At 50.2% G+C, this 15,679-nt stretch overlaps 1 protein-coding gene and 1 pseudogene across 2 annotated transcripts in view; one reads left to right on the top strand and one right to left on the bottom strand.

Annotated features, from left to right (window-relative positions):
- Atg16 (Autophagy-related 16) overlaps nucleotides 1-15,679 on the top strand; it is a 378,915-nt gene that overhangs the window by 68,553 nt on the left and 294,683 nt on the right. For both annotated transcript variants that reach the window (XM_065437138.2, XM_065437139.2), the window contains exon 3: nucleotides 1,974-2,058. In XM_065437138.2, coding sequence (XP_065293210.1) covers nucleotides 1,974-2,058 — 85 coding nt within the window. The remainder of the gene's footprint in view (nucleotides 1-1,973; nucleotides 2,059-15,679) is intronic.
- On the bottom strand, nucleotides 8,871-9,536 carry LOC135905988 (piggyBac transposable element-derived protein 4-like; annotated as a pseudogene).

The following is a 15,679-nucleotide window of genomic DNA, read 5'->3' on the forward strand; positions in this document are numbered from 1 at the left end:
AGTCGGCGATATCATGAGGTCGTTTGATAAGCTGTGGTCTTGGCGCGTTAACGGCGAACCCTCGGAGTCCCATCTCCTGGTATGGGCATCGACGGTAGATGTGCCCGGCTTTTCCGCAGTGATAGCAAAGTGGACGGTGGTCGGGGGCGCGCCACACGTCAGTCTTCCTTGGAATGCTGTGTGGGGTGACGGGTTGGCCTTCTGGCGGCGGGGGTGCTGGCGGACGACGGAACTGTGTCATCACTGGGCCCTGCTGTGGGCGCAGAGGGGGAATGTGACAGCGGGCTACAGTGGCATATGTCATCGCTTGCGGCTGAGGCTGTGACGATTCAGGGACTACTCCGAGTTGTTGTCGGAGCTCCTCATGGACGGCGTTGCCAATTGAAGCCACTTGAGGCTGTGATGAAGGGAACAGCTTCTGTAGCTCCTCCCGCATCACTGCTCGTATAGTCTCACGCAGATCGTCGGTGGCAAGTGACTGAACTCCAGCGTCGTTTGTCGAATTCATGCGGCGGTTGAATTGCAGGTTCCGCATTTCCATTGTCTTCTCAATGCTGGTGGCCTCGCGGAGAAACTCGTCGACGATCTGCGGTGGGCTCCGTACCGGTGCTGAGCAATAACATTTCTTAGATGGTAAACGCGCTCACCTGTAAAAGATAAACGAGTTCACGTGTCAATATATTAGTTGCGAATAAGCACTCCTGTAGTCCTTTTCTTCGTCTTTCTCTGTGTCGATTGCACACCCCTACTTCACCATGAAATCTCAGCAACTCTTTCAAATGTCTACCTTGCTTGCACATAATGGTAATTTTTGTTTCGGAGGTGAGAACAAGTGACAATCCATTTGGCTGCATTCTTGCCCTTGTGCAAAAGCAGATGCAACAGGTGAGAGACAAATTAATGTCAATGCACTGGACAATTATGAGGCCTGGCTTTTTTTGTCTTGCGACTAATAATTTCCCATTTGTGCCTAGCACACACATCACTTTTAGATGTTTGAAAATTCAAGCATGCAAAGCAGTGAAATCGGTAGCAAGGTTTAGCATTGGACTGAAACTCTTTGTATGTTGTTCTAAGGATATGTGGGCACAAAATCGTAGTTCAGTGCTGCTAGCTAGCCAGTTGGTGCTGCAGACCAGAAACCGCACCCTGGCAGCTATCAGTCGTTTCACAATGCTGGTGGGATGAGAGTGTTGCTGGCTTCGCACCTCGATGCTGCACGAGGTGGGATAAAAGAAAAACCATAGCTCTGCTTTGCCTCATGTTTACTGCCTCTTACACTCTGAGTGTCGTGTGCACATTGGAGTTGCATGGACATAGCTGCTTAGGAATGCTAGTGTTTATGCGTACAATGATCATTCAAGCGGTTGGAGGCAGAACGCTGCTCTGGCTTCAGTGCAAAGCCGACTGAGCGGAGCCATTGTTGTCATCGTTGCCAGCACTATTGTGCTGCCCTGGTGTCAGTGGCATGAGCACGCCTCGAGTGTCTAAATGATTGTTGGGGCACTAAAACAAAATATATGCCTGTTGAATTGATTAAGCATGGGACACTGTATATAAAGATGGGCTTATTGGAAGTAGGAATCATCCACTTGCATTTTACACGTGCTGGTGTGGCATACAAATAGGACAGATGCAGCTACTTGGTAATTCATTAAGTCAGGAACTTTTGATGAATTCTAATCTTGCTTGTACGGAGATTGGGGACAAGTCTGTGGGCTTTGGGGGCTTTCCTAATAATAAAACAAACGACAACTTCCTGTTGTGTAAGAGTTTTGTAATATAAACAACTCAAGGACATTTATGTTTTGAGTGTTATCATGTTGGAAAATGTTCTTGATTATACGATGCTCGGTTGTTTTACTAGCCTAATATGTGTATACTATGCCTGCAGACAAAAATGTGCACCTCTTTTTCGGAGGATTGAAAAAGAGTGAGGCAATTTTTCTTGTGCTATCGTTGCCTGCTTGCAGCCTAGGAAAGCCGCGAGCAGCGCTCGAAACTAAAATCTACCAGCTTCAGGAGGAGATGACTGAGTTACTGCGGCACAAGTCTGAGGTGAGTAATGCCAGTGTGTCCTGGTGCTTTGTGCAGGTTTTGTTCTTTGCCATACTGGGCTGTGTGGTTTGTGTCACCCAAGAGTGAAGAAAACAAAGTGCACTTGTCATCACAAGTGTTTGTCACTTCGACTATGCTCATCTTTCCACCGTGACATGTGCTCCCTCCGAGGTTGAGCGTCTTGCATGGCAGCATTTGCCAGAAAAGTCCAGTCTCATCTGCATAGAAGATTTCTGCGGGAGAAAACTCCGCGGGGATCTTCGGCCACTCCTTGGAAAGCCACTGTTGCATTTCCTGGCTGCTGACAGCTTCACTTTTGCCTGAAATGGCTTTTCCCACAATGCTGTGGGGGCTTTTGAGCCTTTGCAGCGACCCAGTGCCACCGCAAGTTTTCCTCGCCAAGAGCAGCTGCAAACCATTTCTCATTTTCCATCAACATGGGGCCATCTACGGGAATGTTTTTAGCTTGAACCTCCAGAAGCCCCGCATACCAATGCTTTCTCAACTTTCTCAAAAGCCACAGGGTGTGCACAACATGCTCCAGAGCGACTTTGCTCAGCTGCTTTGAGCTTGATATCTTCCTTGGTTTTGAGCAGCGTACTTAAAGTGCTTTGTGGAATGCCAAATGCGTCAGCCACCGAGGACTTCTTCTCGTCCTTTTCGATGTTTTTTCTGACCGCCAACTCGGTTGTAGAGTCCAAATTTTTACGCTTCTTTATGTTTGCAGCCGCCATGGTTTGCACTGCATGACAAAGCCGTACGTCACACACGCCACCCATGGAATGTTCACCACTGTTACGTTTCGCCTACGACGCGCGGTAAAGCCAGCGCGGATGCAACGTACGCCGGAGCTTCGTTCCAAGCGGCGGACATTTTGGCCCGTTCGGAGCGGCCGCGAGCGCGCCCCGCCGAGCGCGTCCCGGCATGATCAGTGCCACGTGTCTTTGTGTGTGCGTGTGTGTGTGTGTGCCCACGCTTGTCAAAGCGCGGCAGCCGGGGAGAGGAGCTCCCCCAGTGTGAAGCGAGGAGGTCTGTCCGGCGCCGGCCCGGCTGATGCGTCACCTCCTTGTTCCAACGTGTCTTTCAGTCCGTCCGTCGCCGCTGTCACGTGGTGAAGTCCCGTGACCTTCCCTCTTGCTCTCAAGTCCGAGAGTATAAGAGCAGCTGCCCCCGGACGCCAAGAGAGGCTCCGATTTCTGCTGTTGAGTAACGTGCTCTCCCGTCTCTCTACTTCGGTCGACCTGACCGCCCGCTCTTTGCGATGCTAGAATAAACAAGTTGTTCTGTTAGCAGTCGCCTCATGCTTTGCTGGGACCTTCGGATGCTTCCAGTGTGCCCCAGGCCGCCAGGCCAACGCTACCCTTGGGGCTTGCGACCCAGTTGCAATAACGGGCGTCAGCACTGAGGTTCCTACAGCCGGTGCCATCGGTGCGGTCCAAACATCTGGTTGCCAGCGGTGAGATCGCGACAACGGAGGCCAGCAGCGAAGAAATGCGGTTGACTGTATGCTGAGCAGCACAACGACCATCCGGGAGCAGTGCAACGAGCCCTGTGTGATGACTGGTTGCCTGCAGCGGAACGACTGCGCTGAATTCTTGGCTGCGAGGTTTGGTGAGTGCGGGACTTTCTTCTTCTGAGTTATGCCAGGCTTTTGTTAGTGTCAGAAACAGAGCTGGTAATTGTGGTTGTCGTTGCTGCCGGGTTAGTTGCGGCAAGACAATAGTAGGCAGTAGAGAAAGCAGCATTCAGAGCAGCCATGGATTTGAAGTCGTTGCGCAAACCGAAATTGTTGGAGCTTGCAAGAGAGTTGGGTCTGGATGTCTCAGACAAACTCAGAAAACCAGAACTGCTAAGGGCTATTCTTGAGTTAGGAGCTGAGGATGACGAGCTGTCGGAATGCCTTGAGACCATTGAGGAGAGGGAGACGGCAAAAAGACAGGAACGCGAACTTAAAGAACAGCAACAGCAACAGCGAGAGAAACAAGAGAAAGATGAGCTTGAACGTAAAGAACAGAGAGAGAGAGATGAGCTTGAACGTAAAGAACAGAGAGAGAGAGATGAGCTTGAACGAAAAGAACGAAAAGAGAAAGAAAAAGAAGAGCGTGACCGTCAACACGCTTTGGAAATGAAGCGTCTCGAGGTGGAGATGGAACGCGCTCGTAATGGAAGTCAGGCACACAGTGCAGGAGAACGAGTATTGTTTAAAATGACTGACCTGATGCGGCCGTTTAAGCTTGGAGAGGACATTGGTTTGTTCCTGGTTAACTTTGAGCGAACGTGCGAGAAGCAGGGGTTCTCTCGGGAAACGTGGCCACAGCGCTTGCTCACTTTGTTACCCGGCGAGGCGGCCGACGTAGTCGCTCGCTTGGAGAGAGAGGAGGCAGAGGATTTCGACAAAGTGAAATCGAGTCTGCTAAAAAAGTACAGGCTGTCGGCGGAGGCGTTCCGTCGGAAGTTTCGAGAAAATGAGAAAGGCAAAAGTGAGTCGTATACAGAGTTTGCCTACAGGCTTATGTCAAACATGCAGGAGTGGCTCAAAGAAGAGAAAGCGTTTGGTGACCACGAGAAAGTTCTGCAGTGTTTCGGGCTAGAACAGTTTTATAGTCGGTTACCTGAGAACGTGCGGTACTGGGTCTTGGATAGGCCAGACGTTAGTACGGTGGCTAGAGCCGCTGAGCTAGCCGAGGAGTTTGTGACGCGTCGGGCTCGCGGAGCTAAGGACGGTCAAAAGGGTGAATTTGGCTCCAAGTTTGAGAGGCCGAAGTTCACGCCCATGAGAGCAAAGGGGGACACACGTAGTACGGATGCGAGTGAAAGCATTCCGACCGAACGTAAGGAGACGGCGGCAGCCGAAGCCGAACGCAGAAAGCGGTTCGAGGCGAGGCAAGCGCGCGTTTGTTATACGTGTCAGAAGCCGGGTCATTTTTCGGCGCAGTGTCCAGAAACAAAAACAAAAGTCGTGTTTTTGTCATTATGCAGCACTGACGAGAACATGAAGCTTCTCGAGCCTTACATGCGAGACCTCCTCGTAAACGGGAAAGAGTGCCGAGTGCTTCGCGATTCCGCAGCTACGATGGATGTAGTTCACCCCTCTTACGTAGAACCCGATATGTTCACGGGCGAGTGCGCATGGATCAAACAAGCCGTGGAAGCTCATAGCGTGTGTCTGCCCGTAGCAAAAGTGCTTATTGAAGGTCCTTTTGGAGCACTTGAGACGGAGGCGGCAGTGTCATCTATGCTGCCCCCCCAGTACCCGTACCTATTTTCGAACAGGTCCGATCACCTCCTGCGCGAGAAGGGGCTTTTGTTTGGTGAGGCTAGCGTTCAGGCCTTAACCAGATCAAAGGTTCGGGAGCTCGCTGCAAAGGCTGTAGTTGCGGGGCCGACGTTGTCGAACGATGAGAAAGGGTCAGAGGCGCAGCAAGCTGATATTCAGAGCACGCCCGAACTGAATAAAATTGAGCCTGTAACGTTAAAGACACCAGTAACTGGAGAGGAACTTCCCGATGCGGGAAAGTTAGAAGAGCTATCTGAAGATTTGCTCATAGCGCCTACGTCAGACGGACTTAATAGGTTGCTAAAAGTCAGCCGGTCGGCTTTGATAGCCGAGCAAAAGAAGGATGGCAGCCTAGAAAACATACGCTGCATTGTCAAAGAAGGTATCGCCAAGAAAAATTCTCGCTTTGTGGAAAGAGGTGGGGTCCTGTACCGGAAGTATATAGACCGCAGGGGAGTGGAGTTCGATCAGCTGATCGTGCCTCAGTGCTACCGTCAGGATCTGTTGCGCTTGTCGCATGGGGGTTCGTGGTCCGGACACCTAGGAGTTAAGAAAACTAAGGACCGTCTCTTGCAAGAGTACTATTGGCCAGGGTGTTTTCGGGACGCAGACCACTTTGTGAAGACGTGTGACACCTGTCAGCGGGTGGGCAAGCCAGGGGACAAATCGAGGGCGCCGTTGAAGTTGGTACCTATCATTACGGAGCCTTTTAGACGGCTCGTTATTGATACAGTGGGACCTCTGCCGGTAACAGCCACGGGGTACAGACACATTTTGACTGTGATCTGCCCAGCGACAAAGTTCCCTGAAGCAGTGCCGCTTAAAGAACTCAGCTCAGTTGAGATAGTCAATGCACTACTGTCCATATTTGCGCGAGTTGGTTTTCCTGCGGAAATCCAATCAGATCAGGGCACAGTGTTTACTAGCGCTTTGACGACAGCCTTTCTCGAAAGGTGCGGGGTAAAGCTGTTACACAGCTCAGTGCACCACCCCCAGTCGAATTCCGTTGAGAAGCTCCACTCCGTCATGAAGCGCGTGTTGAGAGCATTATGTTTTGAACATCAAACTGACTGGGAGCTGTGTCTGCCTGGGGTGATGTTTGCATTACGGACCGCGCCGCATGCGGCTATAGGGTTTTCGCCAGGTGAGCTAGTGTACGGTCACTCGCTTCGGTCTCCGATTCGCATGCTTCGAAACGGATCACTGCCCTCTCCAAAGGCTGCAGACTATCTGTTTCACAAATGGCCGCCTCCTGCGCTGGAGCCTCGCTTAGCAACAACATTCATTTGAGGTGCGTTACAAAAAGGGGAGTCTGAACGGTAACGCCGATGGCTTAAGTCGAAGCCCCTAACGTTAGAATCAGCCTCAAAATTGTTTGTTATTGATGTTTTTCTTCCTGAGGCAGGATTTTTAACATATTGCTTTTGTGTAGTGTTTCAAAGTGATGATGTGCTTTCTAGTGCAATTTTCCAATTTGTGGACGCGTTCTGAGTGCTGCTAGACTACTGTAAGGAACTAGGCAGTAGTATTAAAGGGGAAAGAGCCTGGCATGGCTTAGTGAGGGTTGTGCCGTGCTTGCTGACTGAGCGGCTGAGTTTCGGCGTAGTTCTAACGCTTGCTGAAAACGAGAGAAAAATGAGAACTCTCCCGAAGTCACTTTGCAGTGTCCTCTGTGAACCTGAACGTGAGAACGAGGTCTTGTCGGTGCGCTGCGCTCAAGAAACGCCGTGGGACGACCGACTTCGGTTATGAGCATCATCGAGCGACATCCCTCCGGACAGCGGATGCAGTCCCCTGACCATCGGGATCTCCCTCCCCCGGCGGGGCGGTCTGTTACGTTTCGCCTACGACGCGCGGTAAAGCCAGCGCGGATGCAACGTACGCCGGAGCTTCGTTCCAAGCGGCGGACATTTTGGCCCGTTCGGAGCGGCCGCGAGCGCGCCCCGCCGAGCGCGTCCCGGCATGATCAGTGCCACGTGTCTTTGTGTGTGCGTGTGTGTGTGTGTGCCCACGCTTGTCAAAGCGCGGCAGCCGGGGAGAGGAGCTCCCCCAGTGTGAAGCGAGGAGGTCTGTCCGGCGCCGGCCCGGCTGATGCGTCACCTCCTTGTTCCAACGTGTCTTTCAGTCCGTCCGTCGCCGCTGTCACGTGGTGAAGTCCCGTGACCTTCCCTCTTGCTCTCAAGTCCGAGAGTATAAGAGCAGCTGCCCCCGGACGCCAAGAGAGGCTCCGATTTCTGCTGTTGAGTAACGTGCTCTCCCGTCTCTCTACTTCGGTCGACCTGACCGCCCGCTCTTTGCGATGCTAGAATAAACAAGTTGTTCTGTTAGCAGTCGCCTCATGCTTTGCTGGGACCTTCGGATGCTTCCAGTGTGCCCCAGGCCGCCAGGCCAACGCTACCCTTGGGGCTTGCGACCCAGTTGCAATAACGGGCGTCAGCACTGAGGTTCCTACAGCCGGTGCCATCGGTGCGGTCCAAACACCACACACAAGAGAAATTAACGGGTGTTCTGTCTGGTATGCGCTGATCTGGCTTTCCGGCGCCTGCATACTGCTGCGAAGGAGAAAAAGAAAAGAGGGAAGTATGGAGAGAGTGGAGAGATGGCTAGGCAACACTCGGCAGTAATGGTCGTAATGGCGGCATGCACTGTGTGCAGGCGCCATGCGTAGGCGCTGTGCCTCCCTCCCATTCCCATTTGCTTTTTCGCATTGTCTCCCCCACTACGGCTCCATTGGCTGCATCTGCTCTGTACCGGCCATCGCCAAACCGGTTTTCTTGTTCCTTCACACACATGGTTTGCAAACATCATGGGCTGCTGTGTGCCAAACGACTGTGGGAGACTTGAGGAGCTTTGGGGAAAGTGCACCTTCCAGGGTGCGGCGCTGCTCTAGACCGGCTGTCGCCAAGCCGGTTTCCTTGTTCTTTCACGCACGTGGCTTGCAAACATCACGCGGTGTTGCGCGCCGAACGACCGCAGAAGGTGCATTTCGTTGCTCTAGACCCGCCGTCACAAAGCCGGTTTCCTCCGCACATGCAGTTTGAAAACGTCACTCGACGTCGGGCGCCGAACGGCCACAGATGGGCGCGGAAGATGGCTGCGCCTTTGTGGAATGCACACCTTCCAGTGCGCGGCGAGTGGTTCGATATATATAAGGACCTGCGAAATTAAGAGTTTGATATACGGCGCAACTTTCCTACACATTTACACAGGATTTTCAAGGGGATAATCTGTGTGTTCAGTATATTTAATAATTCGAAATATCCGGGTTCGACTGTGTGCTGGACTGTGAAGGAAATGGCTGTGCAGAATGGACGATAGAACAGCGCGTTCTGTGCTGTCCTTTTCTGGGTTCCTTTAACCCATTCACTCCGGCCGCTTCATCCGCGTTCCGCGCGCTGCCATCCGTGACATTTTTTGAGCGCGCGGCCCAACCAATGTCGCTGCAAACAAACCGCGATAACTTGCGCTAGAAAAGTCATAGCGCAAAAAAAAAATGGTTTTATTTTGCTCTCAAAGCACGCGCACATTTTCGGAATTAGAGATTCTTTCGCATATTATAAATCTTGAAACACTCTGGCATGGGAAGTGCAACGTTACATTTTTCACACTCCCAACGGCTTTCACTTCTCTTCCCCTGTGCTTTGCAGACCACACACCTTTGAGACGCATTTTCCTTCACAGCATTGGGGAGTATCTGGCGAGGAAAATGCGCCCACCCAGAAGCTTCTAGCCGCATTGGTGGTGGAGCCACAGCTGGTTTCCCTCTGCGCTGATATCCTGGCAAAACAGTTTCTTTGATGATCTGTTCGACAAGGTCCACCTTCCAATCCGCGTAGGACATTTTTTTTCCGGTTGCTTTTTGGGACAAGATGTAGTGGTTATAAACAGCTAAATCCATAACATAAAAAAATTTTTCCTGTATTCTTTGGTGTATGTGCGCATTATAGGGAAGGAAGCCAGCTGCTGATCATGACGGTCAACGCCTCCCATGCCTACAATATAGCCAAGCACAACACGAGGTTCTCGGATCGGTTGACCATCTTTTGTTTTTTCGCACGAGTCAGTGAAGTCTGCAGCAGCGTGGACAGTGGAGAGCATTGTCACTAGTTTTTTGTCCTGCCATTTTGCAGCCATGATGCCATGGGAAAACAGTGGAGCACTCACGCCGTTGGAAGTTCAATTTCTTGAAATCTTTCGGCATGTTTTTTCGGTGCAATCTTGCTGCACCAACAGCATTGGATCCTGAATCTTTGACACGAAAAAACAGGGTCGGAGAACTGTACCAATTGTCCACAACAATGGTATGGCCATTTGGTAGGTACTCGCTTGCAAGTTCAATATCAACGGCCTCACTGCACAACATTCCAGCCGTCGCAGGCGACTTGTCGCTCTTTCCGGTGTATATCGCAAATTTGAGGCAGTATCCACTGGTCGATTCGCAGATCTTCTAAAATTATATACCGAAGCGTGCTCTCTTCGACGGGTTGAACTGCACAAAGCAGAGTCGGCCTCGAAACTTCATGAGACTCTCATCCACTGCCAACTACTTTTCTGGATAATAGGAACTGGAGAAAGCTTCCAAGACATACTCTAACACTGAGCCAGCTTCCACAGCTTATCCCCTTGTGCCTGGCCGCTACTGTCTGAGAAATGCAGGTATTTACAAAGGGCTTGATAACGCTGCCTTGGCAGCAGGGATGGGAAGAACGGTGTGCTAATTACCGATCTGTGTGCCCAATATGACTGAATTGTTTTTCTTGACTTGGCCCATAAGCACACACACAGCGAAGAAAACCTTCATCTCACCTGGTGTTGTGGGAATCCAAGACCGATCGCCCGCCTGTTTCAGAACAGCAAATGCGTTCGTTTCATCAGCGATCATCTGCCAGAAGTCTTCACCGATCAAGCAGTTGAACGACGTTAAAGCTGTCGGATTTGCAGAGAAGGCTAACTGAACAGTTCTCTTCATTCCTGAATTCCCACTGAACAAATGCTTTTCCACTTTCTTGTCGCTGTCAGTCGGATTCCACTTCCAGTCTTCTAACTTTGGTGCTTTTGCAGGCGGTGCGCAATCCACATCTGATGAGTTTGACTCAGCGTCAGAGCCTACATCCTCGTCGGACGAGTCACTTTCAGAATCACTGCTTTGCAGGTCATCTACAACTACAGTGTTGTCGCTGTCGTCATCATCACTCGCAAATAGAACCGATTCAATCTCTGCCTGCGTGAGAGGCTTGCGTCGCCGCGTCGCCATGTTCGACTCAGAAACACGGGCTTGGAAAATACTTTTCTCCTTGCAAATATTTGAGAATCTTGCAGGCAACTATCTCCACCTGGAGTAAAAAGTAGTAAACAAAAACCAGGAAACACTTTCATGTGGTGCCATCTCTTATTTATTGCGATAACTAGCGGTTTTGAGTCAGACGGGGTTTCGCCGTCTTTTGCCACTTCGGCCCTTTCTCCACCGGACAGCGAATCGCCGTCTTTTGACGCGAATGGGTTAAATAAAGCTGTCTCAGTGTTCAAGCAGTGCAGCAGCTGACAGTGCACATTGTAGGAGTTGGAGGCGATCCTACCGCTGTCACCAGTTGTAGGAGTTGAGGACGGACTTTGCGATAAAAAAAAAACTTGGGAGGTTTATTTTACATTATTTACAGTGAGACGTCAATGAACAGTCGTACAGTCATTATGGGCTGGCAGCAACTCGGACGCTGCGGCCCGCGGCAAGAAGTTTGAGAGAGGTGAATCAAGGAATGCTCCAGGAATCTCTGGAATGCTCTTCTGCTGCTCCCGGTCTCCCTTTTAAGCCCTTCGATGTCTGGAAGACGCGTCATGTTTGGCCAATGGGAGAGCCCATTCAGGTGACGTCATTTTCGGCCAATGGTAGGCGCCCGTGCGGTGGTGTCACACCTGGCGGCTCTCTGCGGTCTTGCCTTGCTGACTTGCAATGCGCTCTTCAAAGGCGGACGGGGGCGACGCTTGGGCCCCAATTGTCCGAGGGCCCCCTACTTCCGGCGGTATGGCCTCGCTGGCTTGCAAATGCCCTCTTCAAAGGCGGCCGGGGCGACGCTGCCAGACCTTCCCGGTACATCACAGCCGTCTGGCTTCGAAACTCACGTTACCTGGAACAGTGCCGGGCTATCCCCTCGCTTTCTGGAAGAGTCAAGCAGTCAATAGCTCCACCGGTTGCGGGGCCCGCCAACTTGTTTGCACGTGTCGTGCCTCAGGAATGTGTCATCCGTGCTCCTGCATTCCCTACTTAGCAGTGGTGCGATTCGATGTGGCCCGGGGAACTCGAAGTAGCCTCAGGAAATGGCCCCATATCTAACAACATGCATAAGTTCTGCATTGCTAGCTCTTGCCACTAATGCTTTGTGGTGTGCAGAGGTGAGCCGCATTGTTGATCTAGCCGGGGATTTATTAGAGCAGTGCTTCTCAAATCGGGGTCTGTGAAGCCCTTCTTGGGGGACCGCAAAACCCATGCAATCGTGGCCACTGCAAGCCTTGGGGCATACTGGTTGGGGTCTGCAAAAATATTTCCTCTTCTCCATGAGATGGCTGTAAAGCTTTGTTGCAGTTTCCTATGACATATGCATGCAATTAAGAGACAGATGGGCTAGTTGGTTGCTGGCTTGATGGAACATGGTTGTAATGGCACGTTTTGAGTACGTCCTGCCCTCTTGTTGAACGTGCCTGCAGATATGCAACTCTGCTTAAGCATCATGACCGCACCACATATTGATAAGCTGTCTAGATTGAATCAACGTGGCACTAAAGGCACCTGTTTCATGCCACGTGTTGTGTTAATTTATAGCCTCCCTCCTCTCATTGCAAGGGGTCCCCCATCATTTCCACCGGTCCACAAGGGGTCCCTGACAAATCCATGGCTGAAAACCACTGTAATTAGAGTAATATTCTGGAGCACTTGCTGTGGGGGCAGCATCTCTCAGGGTTGATTGCATTTTTTTTAGATGATCAATGCATTTCTACATCAAGTTAACTAGGAGGCGAGTCAACAGAAATAGTCCGGCTAACAGAGGAGGCCCAGACGAAGCTAAATGCACAAGTAAAAAAAGGAAGGCATCAATCTGCTGATCCGACAGTTGAAGCCTGACTTCTTCTAGCTGGTTGTCATCATTTGATAGCATATTAAATGTATATATTCTGCCCACTCTGACACATAGTTTCTTGCTCATCGTTACATAAAATCCAGGAAGCAGCTCGCAGCATGGTGTACCAACTACTGCACTGAGTGATAGTAATTGTGTGCTTAATTCAACAGTGTTTATTGTGGGTTGCAACAAAACCAGGGCAATTCTGGTCATGTACCACAGTGTCATCTGTTGCCGTGATGTAAAAGCTAAGCATTATGATGGGTGCTACATAATAATTGCGCCATACTTTCCAGCCTGCTAGGAATGACAGAAAGAAAAGCCAGCCTGCAATGCATGGTACTAACAGCATTTTAAGCCCCCTTCTCAGGAACTTGAGTAGGATGGCATTATGAGATGATCTTTGATGCTACAGTCGCTGACCGTTTATTCGGACCTCACGGGGACTGCAGAAATGTCCGAATAAACAGGTGTCGGAAAAAGCAGATTAAGAAAAAAAAAATGAAATCCTTTATTTCCACGCACTTATTCAGGCTCGGCAGTAGGCTTGAAGAAATCGTGAATGCGCCATTGCACGCTGTTCCGTTTTCGCACAATCAGATATGCCTGAATCACGGAGAGGGTCGTACGGTCACTATAGGCGGCTGAAAGGACAGTCACTGCTTGTACACGCTCCGCATGCGACGGCAGCATAGCACATGGTGCGTCATCTTCCGACTCAAGAGTCATCGTCCGGTGGTGCAGCAGAAACCTGACGAATCATCGAGTTCATCGAATCATTGAGTTCTGCCTATGTCAGTACAGCAGCGTGAGCAGCTGTGAAACTGTCAAATGAGATGGTGTCCGGAACCACTGCACAGGTCTCGGCAGAACATTTTCGGCGTCAGTAGCGTGCACATCAGAAGGCGACAGATCCTAGCCTCCTGGCGCCCGCTTGCTGGCATTCCCCAGCGCAGTCTGCGTGGGCACTGTCGGCGTCATTAGAGACTTGACGCAATGTTTCCGTATGCCGCGTTGGATCACCGAAACCTTGTCACAGCACACAAAGCAAACACCACCGTGCCGACACCAGTCACACTAACGAAAAAACGTGGCCTGCTCGCAGTGTCGTGCGCAAAGAAACAAATCAGCTGCTGGATTGTCTTGACATGGCTTACTAAGCTGAAATCGTAACTGTTGCAGAGCCACTCTATCGAACCAGGCAGAAACGACGATGATGAGCGGGGATTTCCAGTAGTGCCACTTCGTGGGGCACCAAGGAAGCTACGTTCAAAACAAAAATGGCATTCAGCAAGTCGAACCATGCACCGGTCAGAGTCGGTGCATGGTGCTCTCGACCGAGTTGGCTCAAGGAGTGTCCGAAAAATTAGACGAGAGGTTGCAAGGTGTCCGAACTTTCGGCAGTTGTTGTACATTATGGTCTATGGGGAGAATGGCGGTGCTGCGAAGCTGACTGAATAATCGGGCATGTCCGAATTTTCGGAGTCCGGAAAATCGGTCGGTGACTGTACACATATGCACATGTAGTATTGCTCTTTTTAAAGCTTTTGCAGGCACCTTTACTAAGCCTTTATTCAATATGTCTACAAAGTTGTTGTTGGAAATAAAATTAAATTTCAATCAAAATGATATTTTCATGTCCAGAAGCTTAATTTACAGATATAAGAAATTTACACAGGAACTCCTCCGGGAGTTGTCTAAGTGTGCATAAGCATTGTACCACTTGCTCATCTGCACGCTGCCCTGTGTCATTACCTATGTTACGAAACTTGATCAAGCCAGTGCAAACGACAGCGCTGTGGTGACACGAGCAGGTGCGGGCGGCGGTGCCAGGTGTGCTGGTGACTTTTCAGTCATTATAAACTGTTATCACTCTTTAGCACCTTATTCATCCTCGTTGAACCATTGACTAAACGTATTCGGGCGACGTATGGTATCGCCGTGCGGGCCGCACCTTGAAAGTGATCTGCTGACAAAGAGTGCTGACTACTGATGGCTTCCTGTGCTGTATTCTCACCACTTACTTGGCATTGAAGAAAGACACACGGGCCTGTATCTTGAACGTAATCTGTGAAAGTGGCAGAGTGAGGCTTGTGCTGAGAGCTCTGTGAGCACGATGTTCTAGCCGCTTCAGTGGCGTTGAAGCAAGAGGCTGCACGAAGGCGAATCCGCTCGCTGCAGCGGGCGCTATTTCGAAAGATGTCCTCTTACAGGACGGACAGACGGAGGGACGGTTTTCTCATTGGGTACGCATAAAAATGCTTACGCATTTAAAAGTTAATTCTTTTCCCACAACAGGAGCTGCTGTAATGTGGCTTTGCACCAATTGGTTTGGAGCGTTTTAGCTTATGAGGAAGCTATGCCGCCAATCAAATACATATAAAATGCAGAAATGCTTTTCTAAGATAACCCCTGGACCAACTTTAATGAAATTTGCTGCATATTAGAAAGTTAGTCTACTGACTGTTGGAAATGAAATTTTAATTTAGTGCCTGAATTTTTTACAAGGACTTCAAAAAAATTATAAGTTAAAAAAATGGAAGCCCAGCTCTTACAAATTTGCCCCTGTGCATCAAAAACAGATATCGCCGTCGTTTAAACTGCATCTGTTAGAGCGGACAAATTTGATGTATAAATTTACAGTTTATGTGAACTTGTTACAATGTTTGCAATGGTTTTTCGAAAGCCATACTGACATAAGAATAATATGCAGCAGAGCAGTGTATAATACACCAATTTATTCTGGTTTAGATGTGCTATTCGATGCAATTGACAGGATTGTGATATATTTTTTATTGTTGAGTTACAGATTTGTAAACTTGGCAATTTCTTTTCCGGCAAATTTTCTATTTTTCACAATTTTCGATCGGTGCTCTTAGGCGCCTGTTCCTGCTGCAAGTGTTGGCAATGTGCCTCGGCATCACCCAGCGAATGAGCGCAGCGATGAATGAAAGTGAACGCTTAGCACTGCGGTGGGTGAAAGGTGCATGGAGGAAAGCGGAGAAGAGAGTGCAGTGGAACTTGGAGGTGGAAAGCTGAGAAGGACATTACAAAAGTGGGAGAAGAAGAGCGTAGTGCAGCAACGATGGCTGCAAGGTGGTGCCAGACAGGGGCGTAGCCGGGGGGGGGGGGCTTATTTCAGCCCCCCCCATCCCTGAAATTTTTTCGTAATGTCCATGCACCGTCTACCAAAGCAACCCCCCGCGCCGGAAATAATTCTGGATTTTGTGTA

The sequence above is a fragment of the Dermacentor albipictus genome, chromosome 1 (genome assembly GCF_038994185.2).
Source record: "Dermacentor albipictus isolate Rhodes 1998 colony chromosome 1, USDA_Dalb.pri_finalv2, whole genome shotgun sequence".
In the NCBI taxonomy this organism is placed as follows: Eukaryota; Metazoa; Arthropoda; class Arachnida; order Ixodida; family Ixodidae; genus Dermacentor; species Dermacentor albipictus.